The sequence below is a fragment of the Prunus avium genome, chromosome 8, assembly GCF_965620075.1.
Source record: "Prunus avium chromosome 8, drPruAviu1.hap1.1, whole genome shotgun sequence".
NCBI classification, from domain to species: domain Eukaryota; kingdom Viridiplantae; phylum Streptophyta; class Magnoliopsida; order Rosales; family Rosaceae; genus Prunus; species Prunus avium.
The window spans coordinates 22,272,092-22,283,603 of NC_142291.1; the positions used below are offsets into that span (position 1 = coordinate 22,272,092).

An 11,512-nucleotide genomic window follows, 5' to 3' on the forward strand; every position below is an offset into this window, starting at 1 on the left:
CTTCTTTATATATTTCATCTTTTATTAAATTTTTGTGGAAATTAGGTTATGAATTATTTCGTTGTCAAAGATAACAATTGAAAAGAATGATATATTATATATAGAGAGAGAGAATTTGTTTTGTTTTGTTTGCTGTTTAAGAATATATAGCCCTTACAGAAGGTGTGAAGTCGTCAAATGGGTTCTTTCCAGCTTTTGAACTGGCTAAGAGTTCTCTAGTAGTTTTGATATATGACGCCAAACCCCCTGGATAGCTTGAATTAGGATAAAATAAATAATTGAAAAAGGTTAACACTGAAAAGATAAGATAACAATTGAAAAGAATGAAAAGAATTTTTGTGGAAAAAGGTGTATATACACCTTAGCCAGTTCAAAAATTATTTATTCTTAAAGCTTGAACTGGCTAAGGTGTTATCAATTGTAATATATCAAAGATAACAATTGATAACAATTGCTTTATGTTGTGGAAATCCGCCACCTCTTGTAGTTATCTTTGTCAAAGATAACAATTGAAAAGAATGATATAATATATATTATAAATTTTTGAACAGATTGTTGATTCTAGTTAGGTTTATGCAAACGAGATGTTATTTTGTAGTCTTCTGTCATGTACAGACTTCTACTTATTATTATATTATTTCAATTTTACATGTTGTGTAATTATATTGCTAAACATCTAATTAATGTTACTTTTACTAAAAAAATTTCCTTTTTATTATGCCTAGATATGGATGAAAGAAAGATTGTGGCATACTTTATTACTAGATTGTGGTTCTTGCATATCATGGCTTTGTGCATGACGTGGTTCATGAAAAACTACAATTTGGAACAACGGCGCCAACAACGGAATGCCATTAGGAGTCAAAGGTTTTTTAGGATTGCAACTCGGTCAAATTATTTAGATAGCATTATAGGAATTGATGACATACAATGTGTGAACCAAATTAGGATGGATAGGAGAACTTTTCATTATTTATGTCAATTGGTTCGTGATGATGGGAGAGTGAGAACAAATGGTTCAGTAACCATAGAAGAGCAGGTGTGTATGTTTTTACATACACTCGCGCATCATGTGAAGAATCGTACAATGAGTAGTAGATTTAAGCGATCGGGGGAGACTATTAGTAGGTACTTCAATTCAATCTTGGATGGAGTGTTAAGATTACAAGGTAGACTTTTGAAGGTGCCGAAACCCATCCCTGATAATTGCACTGATAATAGATGGAGATGGTTTAAGATACTGTGAAATTAAATTAAGATTGGTCAATTTTATTATTATATTTATATTTTAAGTTTCTAAGGTACCCTTTTTTTTTAAATTGCGTAGAAATGCTTGGGGGCATTGGATGGGACTTACATTAGGGTTCGTGTCCCTGAACAAGATAAACCAAGATATCGAACACGAAAGGGGGAGGTTGCAACCAATGTATTGGGAGTTTGTACTCCTGACATGAAATTTATATTTGTTTTCCCTGGTTAGGAAGGATCTGCATCTGATTCTAGGGTGTTACGAGATGCAATTAGTAGACCAACAGGATTAAGAGTTCCTACAGGTAAAATTAGATTATTGTGTTTCATTATGGTAATATTAAGCTTCATTAAATTTTTTAGAATAATATAATATTTGTTTAATTGTTAGGATGTTATTATCTTGTGGATGGTGGGTACACAAATAGTCAAGGATATCTGGCTCCTTATAGGGGTACAAGATATCATCTATCTGAATGGAGGAATAGAAGGGCACCTAATAATCATGAAGTGTATTTCAATATGAAGCATGCTGCTGCAAGAAATGTGATTGAAAGGTGTTTTGGACTTCTTAAGATGCGTTGGGGTATCTTGCGAAGTCCAACATTTTTCCCAATTGAGACACAATGTAAAATAATTACAGCTTGTTGCCTATTACATAATCTTATTCGTGGCGAGATGGCTATTGATCCATTGGAGAATGAATTGAATGGTACTGAAAATGGGGAAACTAACCAAGATGGTGATGTACTTAGCACTATTGAACCTTCAGATCAATGGACTGCATGGAGGAATAATTTGGCTATGCAAATGTATGATGAGTGGAATAGGAACAGACATTAAGTTGTAGTTGAATTCATATAATTTATTTGTATTTTTTTGTAGTAGACTCTTTGGATGTGTTTGTAATAGACTATTTGTTTTGATAAGTAGAAGTTATTTTATTTGATCTTCCAACTTTTTTTTCTTAATTATATATATGCAAATTATATTGTCTATATTGGCTATAGGAATGGAGAGTTGACAGTCTAGTCAATCAAAAGGAAGTAGAAGGGTGTGGAAAGCACATGAGGAAGAAGCATTATTGACCATACTTGAGGATGTAGTCAACCGTGGTTTACGATGTGATAATGGTTCCTTTAAATCTGGAACAATGACCCAAATTGAAAAATCATTGGCTGAGAAATTTCCCAATACTGATTTAAGGGTAGTCCCACATATTGAGTCCAAGATGAGATTTTGGAAAAAATTGTATGGGATAATATTTGACATGATTAACAAAAGTGGTTTTGCTTGGAATGATTCTTTGAAATGCATTGAGGTTGATAGTGATGAAGCATGGAACACTTATGTGCAGGTTAGTACATCTGTTAAGTAACTTGGAATTCTTATATTTGTTATACTTATAGTTTTATTTATAATTTTTTTCATTTTGATGCAGCATAATAAGGATGCTGATGGTTGGAGGGGGAAACAATGTCTAATATATGATAGGTTGAAGAATATATTTGGGAAGGACCGAGCAACTGGTAGAGGGTCTACAACTCCCACTGAAATGATGAATGAGCCTGTGCATAACATTGATGTCAATGATGATGATGAGGAAGTTGAAGTTGAACAAGATCATTCTGCCTCTTTGCCAAGATCAAATCAACAAAACTCAGCTAGCTCAAGCAGTCGAAACCGCAAATGAAATGCAGATACTGATATTCAAAAGTAAATGGCTAAAGCATTTGGTGAGATGATTTCTGAGTCTGTTGACCAATTGAAAACTATAACAAATAGTTTGGTGAAAGGATCAAAACCAAGACCTGACATTGCTGCTGAATTGGCAAAGATGGACTTGTCTATTAATGGCCAAATTAAGGCACTGCGGCTAATTTTGGAGAAAGCAAGTGATGAGAGAACATTCCTAACATTGGATGGTGCTATGAGAAAAGCATTTGTTCTTCTCTTACTTGGGCAAGGGAGCTGTGATTAACTCTTTGATGTAGTTTAGTTTATGAATAATTTTTCCTTTTGCTCTTATCACCTTAGTATGTGATTACTTTGAATTATACATTATTTGGTACTGTTTTTATGAGATATTACAATTATGATAATGGGTTATATGAAAAAAAAAATCTTGGCAAAACAATTGAAAAACAAATCTTGTCATATGAATCTTACCCAAAAAAAAAATTGTGTCATTTCAATTTCAATTTCCACTTAAATTATTAAAGAATTTTTTGAAAAAATAGTCTGATCTGATGTTATCCAGAACAGCATCAAACACAGTATAACTTAGTCAGACTATTTATCCGGAACAACACCAAACGCCTTATAATATTATGGATAAACAGTCAGTACTCTCCGGAACAGATTAATACTATCCGACAGAAATTAGTCAGTACAGTCCGACGTACCAAACGAGCCCTTAGTGTATAGGTTACATAAAATTAGAAATGGTGAATGCTAAGAGGTATGGTGGTCATCCACCAACTCATGCATTTACAACACTCCCCCTTGGATGTCCACCATACAATTGACATAGTTGCCTCATTAAAAACCTTGCTCGGAAAACCCAGTGGGACAAAACCTAAGCAAAGGGAAAAAGAGTGCAAACATTCTTCTGGATCATTGATATGGTGTTGGACGCGCTTATGCTGCCTCGTTAAAACCTTGATAGGAAAAACCTGGTGGGACAAAAACCTAGTCCAAGGGAAAAGAGTACAGCGCACATATGTCCTATATGTAGACAATTGTTGAATCCTCCCCCTGATGAATTACTCCCCCTGATGAGGACAAACTTGAATTATTTGAAGATACAACACAAATGATATTGATATCTCATTTTCCTCTTGCAGAGCAAGCTTTGGTAATGCTTTGTATAAACATTTCTTCAATATCATCATTGGAGGATGTATGTGTGTCATTCTTTTGAATCCCTGTTGAGGTTAGAGTAATACCAAAAATATCTAAACTATTTTCACAAATCCTTTCACATTAACAATTCTTAAAATAACATCACATTCTATAATATCATCAAAATAATAAAATAAGCAAACTCATACATTACCGTTACAAGGATAAGAGTATAAAATTGCATGATGTAATAAGTTATTCATATAAATTTTTGTATACTGCGCTAGCATGTCATAGGCTATTCAAGAGACCTAAATATTCCGATAACTTCTTTAAATTTGAATACGTTGCAACGATATTGATCTTGATCTCGAACTCATAATTCAATCAAAGTACGCACTGAGGCAATTTAGATCACTTTCATTTCATGATATTTGAATACATATATTGAGCTTCGGGCTCCTTAACTTCTTTAGAAATTTTCTTTCAATAATTTATATAATGTATGACATTTTACATCTCTCAGAATTTATTCCTATATATTCTTCAAAAGATCGCTTCTGGCAATATGCTTAACTTCATAATCTTTTTAGATTTTTCATCTCCAATTCCTTTATTAAATCAGGGGAATCCTTTGTAAACTCTTCAAGAGTTCTAACAAAATTCTTCATATATATACTGCAATGATGGTAAACTCATTTTCAAATTATTTATATATCCCTTTTGTAATAGATATTCATTAAGACGATTATACCATATTCTTCCACAATACTTTAACCCACACAAGGGTCATTACAAGCCATCATATTTTAAATCATTTGCTTCAGGCATTCTGAATCCTTTAGGAATTTTTATACACATGAATTTTCCATAAATATGCATAACATAGCTGCATATGTTTACCATCATAATCCCATATCTTTACTGGGAAACGTTGTGCCATATCATCAAGTGATTTATTTCACTTCATCTCAAACACCAATTTGTAACGTATACATTTTTATATCCTTTTGGTGTTTTAACTATAGGTTCAATCATTGCACTTTTTCTGGAAATATTCAACTTTACTGGGCTGCCTATTCCAGTTGACCAATCTTTATTTACATTTGTCGACAATTATAACAAGTGGTGCAATATCATCATGTATAGCCCTTGATAACTTTAGTACGTACTATAAACCAATATGTCATCAATTCATGATCCCATGATTCTCATGTGCATGCGCATGCATAATTTATAAGCATCTCATTGCTTTCATTATTTTCTGGTACCAGTGCCACTTCAAAGGCTTTCATTGTCACTTAATGGACAAATATCTCTTCTAAGATGTATAATTTATAGAATGTGGATCATAACCTCTTTTAGAGCGTTATTTTGAATAGGGCTTAAACTTTGCAATTAATCTCCTCTTCTGAGGAGTTAAGTCTTTTGAACCTATAGATTTGTCATGCTTTAGGCATCCAACAGCTTTTATGGGGAGTTCAATTTTTGCAATCGATAAATCTGTCGTGCTTCAGGTATGCAACAAATTGGTTATTAGTAGTTACTTACTTTGTGTCTGTATATGCTTCTGGTCATTTGACTTACAATCCTTTTTTGAATATGCTTCTGGCATTTATCTTCCATACCAATTTGTTTGATGAGACAATAATAAATATATTTCATAATCATTCACGTCGTTCTTTATTCTTTCATGAACAACCAAATCTCCCCCTAACGACGGGAATTTTGGTCTCATCAAAATAATACCAAGAATGTCATAAGTATTGTCCTTTGGGGACCTTAATTCATGTAATAAGTATTTTCCTTCAAGAACCTTAATGCATTCGGCGTACATAATATTAATATTAACATGTTAATGGGTTGTCCTTCTGGGATAAATATCAAGATGATTCAAGCTTTTCCTCTAGAATGGTCTTTTGTATATAATCCAAGTCATTCTTCTAGAATGATATTTTGTACACAATGCCAGTCGTTCTTCTGGAACACTCTTTTGTACATAAAACATGTCGTTCTTATGGAACGATTTCTTGCATGCCATTCTTCCGGAATGGTCTTGTCTTCTTATTTTGTGCTTTGAACTACAAGTTCAAATTAAATATAAAAATAATTAAAATTAAGAACCAAGGAACTTGAAAGTTCCAATTAGAATTTGGTTACAATATTTTGATTCCATTGTGGAAAACATGATAAATATGTAATTATTATTTTTTTAAATTTGATTCTGAACTTCAAGTTGAATTAAAATACCATATATGTCATGCCAGAACTACAGGTTCTTGACAAGGTATGAACTGCAGGTTCTTGACAAGGTATGAAACTTCAGGTTCATATTAATATTAATCTCAATAAAAATGATGAACTTTGGATATATATTAACATATATCTGGAACTGCAGGTTCGAACTTCAGGTCCAAATTTGTATTAATATGATATTTTTCAAGGTAATAAAATAAAACGATAATAATATATAAAATAATATAGAAAATCTGAAATCCAAACAATGTTGAAACTTCAAGTTCTTAACATGATGTATATTTTTCAACCCATATTCATAATACATATGCACTTGTTGAAATATCAATTTAGAGGTTGACACAATTAAAACTTCAGGTTCTAGAATTTACCTATTTTAATGCACATGTGGCCGAAACTTATAGTTTGGATTAGACTTAATAAGAACTTCGGGTCCTAAGATATTTGAACTTCGGGTCATATGAAGAACTTCACGTCCTTAAATATAAATTATTGAAATGAAAACAAATAACTGAATATAACAATAAAATAAAATAAATTGTTGGAACTTCTGGTTCCAAGTTAGGGAAAAATCAAAGAACTACAAGTCTTGATTTACTTTCTGAGAATTGCAGAACTCCAAGTCCTTATATAGATATTATATGGATTGAGAACTAAGAGACTTTAGGTCTTTATTTAATTATATAAGAATAATTTAGGGACTTCAGGTCCTTGCATAAAATAAAAATCAAACCAAAGAAAAGAACCAAGTAAAAGTAAAATACAAAAAAATATATATATATTACAATAAAATAAATTGTTGAAACTTCTGGTTCCAATGACAAAAGAATCAAAGAGCTTCAGGTCTTCATTTGTGTTTTAAGAATTGGGGAACTTCAAGTCCACAAATATTTATATTATAAGGATTGCCTTTTAAGAACTGGTCCTTACATATAAAATATTGACAAAAATAAAATACAACAACCAAAGTAAGACAATAATTAAATTGCCGTAAAATAAATAGTTGAAACTTGGTTTCAATAAAAGTGATTGAAGAACTTCTAGTCTTTTATGCCTTTTGAGAAAAATGAGGAACTTCAAGTCCACAAATAGTTATTTTACAAGTATTGATATGGGAGATCTTCTTGTCCCAATTAATTGAAAATGAATTTAGGAATATGTAAACCTTAATTGACTATAAATATAATATAGTATGTGATCGGTTCATAATTGTATATCATTTTGTACCCTTCTAGCTTATGATTTGGTTATGTTTTTGAGTTAAACTTGTGCTTTTAATCCTTTTTGTGTTTATCTTTCAGTTTATTGAGCTTTAGGTAATAATGAGGGCTTTGGATAGTAAATGATGCAATCCATGCATGTTAGGGCCTAATTTGGATGAATGGATGAAGAGCTTAAAGACAAACTCAATTTTGGCTACAGTCCCCTGCCAGCCCAGTTTCGTAGGTCATATTGCAAGCTTTGTTTCAGCAACCTACATAGCTCAGATGAGGCCACATTCTTCATGAAAGTTGTTCCAATGGGTGTATACTATAACATATCCGAAATTCAGCCTCATTGGATAATTGTGGAGTCTGTTACCTAGCAAACACAGAGCCATGCTCAGGATGGATTTTATCAGCGCGCAAAATGAGTTAGCATTTTGTTTTGGCCTTAACTTCCTCCTCCGACCTTGGATTGGCCCAAATGATATATGGCTGGAAAGAAGACATTCTGAACTTCAAGTTTGAGTGCTTAAAGTCTTAATTTGCTTAAGGGAAGCCCAATTCGTAAGCCCTTGAAGTTGCTGGTCATGCTGACCTCAGGATGAGCTATTATTTCTGGTTGGAAGCTTGGTCATGGTGACATGAAGATGAGCTAGGGCTGCTGGTGGGATTTATTAGTGAAGTGCATCAACCATTTCAGATTTTATAATGGAAGTGTTGTATGCATTAGTGAAGTGCATCAACCATTTCAGATTTTATAAAACAAAGTGTTGTATGCATTAGCCATACTTAATTCAGATTTTCAGCTTCCTTAGGCCTATATATAGTGAGGTTTCCCAAGCTTGAAAAAACACCCCAAGGGGGGGAGCTCTCAAACACTTCTCTAGAGCTCCCTTCCCTTCTCTCCCTCAAATTCTCTTAGTTACATTTTCTAGTTTTCAATTGTTGTAATGAAATATTTGTGCTGAAATTCTCTTTAAGTCTTTCCAAGTTCTACTTTAATTTTCATTGTTATGTAAATTCTTTTCTTTAGTTTCAAGTTTGATTAGTTTCCAAGTTTCAATTATGGTTCATGTTCTTATTCATTATGCTTATAAGTTAATATGCTAGTTTGAATGATTGATCACCATTTAGGCTTGCATGTTAGCTATCTTGGTTTGAATTAAGAGTATATGATGCAATCCATGCATGTTAGGGCCTAATTTGGATGAATGGATGAAGAGCTTAAAGACAAACTCAATTTTGGCTACGGTCCCCTACCAGCCCAGTTTCGTAGGTCATATTGCAAGCTTTGTTTCAGCAACCTACATAGCTCGGATGAGGCCACATTCTTCATGAAAGTTGTTCCAATGGGTGTTTAATATAACATATCCAAAATTCAGCCCCATTGGATAAATATGGAGTCTGTTACCTAGCAAACACAGAGCCATGCTCAGGATGGATTTTATCAGCGCGCAAAATGAGTTAGCAATTTGTTTTGGCCTTAACTTCCTCCTCCGACCTTGGATTGGCCCAAATGATATATGGCTGGAAAGAAGACATTCTGAACTTCAAGTTTGAGTGCTTAAAGTCTTAATTTGCTTAAGGGAAGCCCAATTCGTAAGCCCTTGAAGTTACTGGTCATGCTGACCTCAGGATGAGCTATTATTTCTGGTTGGAAGCTTGGCCATGGTGACATGAAGATGAGCTAGGGCTGCTGGTGGGATTTATTAGTGAAGTGCATCAACCATTTCAGATTTTATAATGGAAGTGTTGTATGCATTAGTGAAGTGCATCAACCATTTCAGATTTTATAAAACAAGTGTTGTATGCATTAGCCATACTTAATTCAGATTTTCAGCTTCCTTAGGCCTATATATAGTGAGGTTTCCCAAGCTTGTAAACACACCCCAAGGGGGGGAGCTCTCAAACACTTCTCTAGAGCTCCCTTCCCTTCTCTCCCTCAAATTCTCTTAGTTTCTCTTTCTAGTTTTCAATTGTTGTAATGAAATCTTTTGTGTTGAAATTTTCCTTAAGTTTTTCTTAGTTCCACTTTACTTTTCATTATGTAAATTCTTTTCTTTAGTCTCAAGTTTGATTAGTTTCCAAGTTTCAATTATGGTTAATGTTCTTATTCATTATGCTTATAAGTTAATATGCTAGTTTGAATGATTGATCACCATTAAGGCTTGCATGTTAGCTATCTTGGTTTGAATTAAGAGTATACACCATGCTTTAATTCGAATTGAACTATGAATAGGAAGAGTATGTATGGACATTCGACAACAGGGATTAGATACATGCTTGGTTGTTTAAATTGTTCTTCTATGCTTAATGGGTTCCTAATGCTTAATTTTAGGTTAGACAACAAATGATCAAATTAGGGAATTAGGAACACAAGGTTATGACCACACACCATGGCTTAATCATACATTAGCTAGAATCAATCCGTTGATCTAATTGAACTTGGGAACTTATCTACTTGAGTTAGTTATTTTCTTTCTTCCTTGTTTTATTTATTTCCTTTCTTTTTCATTTCTGTTTTGTGTAGGAGAAATGAATTGGATCATTCAATCACCAATCCTCGTGGGATCGACCTCGCACTTACATACGCTATACTACCGAACGGCTCGTGCACTTGCGAGTATCACAAGTTGAGGATGCAACTGAATCCATTTTGGTACAGCTGTATCTACACAACAAGTTTTTGGCGCCGTTGCCGGGGATCGGTAACATTGTTTGATTCTATTTGGCTTTCCTACTTTATTTTTTTTTTTCTTAACTGGACAATTTCAAGTTTTAAAGTTAATGACGTTAATGGACAAGTTGTGTTTGTAGTCCAACAGAAAAGGACAATTGCCCAACAAGCAAGAGAACTGGGTTTAAGTCCCAGCTTACACAACCCATTGGTGCTTGTTGCTTTGAAGCATGGAATTGGACTTGTGTTGATTTTTCCTTTTCATTTTTAGTTTTTTTTTTTATATTTCGTAATCCTTTAATTCCGTTTCAAGTTTTTGTGTGCGTTTGTTTTAGCAATGTAAATAGCTCAATAAAAATGGAGAGAGATGGCAACTTCAAAGATAGGAAGTGTGGAGCAATGGGAGAAGTCGCGACCTCCAAGTGAATCACACTCGACCTAATCGCTTCAAGGGGGAGCATTTCAATCCTTTCTCTTCTTTGAATTCTGTTTATTTTCGTAGTTGTTTTTGCCTTTTGGTCCGCGTTGAGTTCTTTGTTTTTCTATACTGAATCCAACTATATAAAGAACGTAAACTTTGGACTTACGGTTGGAAAGTTATAGCCTAAAAACTGAACAGAGGTCGAAGCTGGAAAACATAGAAACGAATCTGTCCAAATGGTGATAAACGGGTGATAGAAAGTGCTGTTTTTTTTTTTTTTTTTTTTTTTTTTTCTTTGGTTTCTTGGTTTGTTTCTTTTAGTACAACAATTTATGTTGTTTGTTTGAATTTTTTTTACAGTACTTAGTTCATTTTTGTTTATGGTTTGTTGTTTCATTTTATCTTAATTTGTTTTTATTTCTTATCTTAAAAATTTTAAAATTAAAAAAAAAAAAAAGATTTTTCATATGAGCCGACTTATGGTAACCCCAGTGAGCACTTCCGTTAATACAGTGTCTAGGAGTTCTTTAGGCGACACCTTCGGTGTCTAAGAAGTTTGGGTTTTAAGCGGGACCATTGTGACCCCTCCAACCTTCCCGGATCCCCTGGCTGTGTTTTCTGAGGCCCTTAACTGGTCATCCGTGAGTTGCTTGTATATTTGTGTGTTTTAAAAACAATAATAATAAATATAAAAAAAAAAAATTTGAAATTTGAAATTTGGGTTTTTATTTTTCCTTGTAAATTGCAATTTGGAACTTCTTTGTTGTCTTTTTTTCTTTGTGTGGTCAGTTAGTTGTAAATAATAATAACAAAAAAAAAAAAAAAAAAATTTAAAAAAAATTCAATTTGGAACTTCTTGGT

The 11,512-nt window shown here is 33.3% G+C and overlaps 1 protein-coding gene across 1 annotated transcript; it reads left to right on the forward strand.

Annotated features, from left to right (window-relative positions):
* Positions 1–2,401: 2,401 nt before the first annotated feature.
* On the forward strand, positions 2,402–3,229 carry LOC148292322 (uncharacterized). Its single transcript, XM_088246069.1, is given in 2 exon segments — positions 2,402–2,605; positions 2,690–3,229. Coding segments are annotated over 2 exon segments (744 nt in total).
* The last annotated feature ends 8,283 nt before the right edge of the window (positions 3,230–11,512 follow it).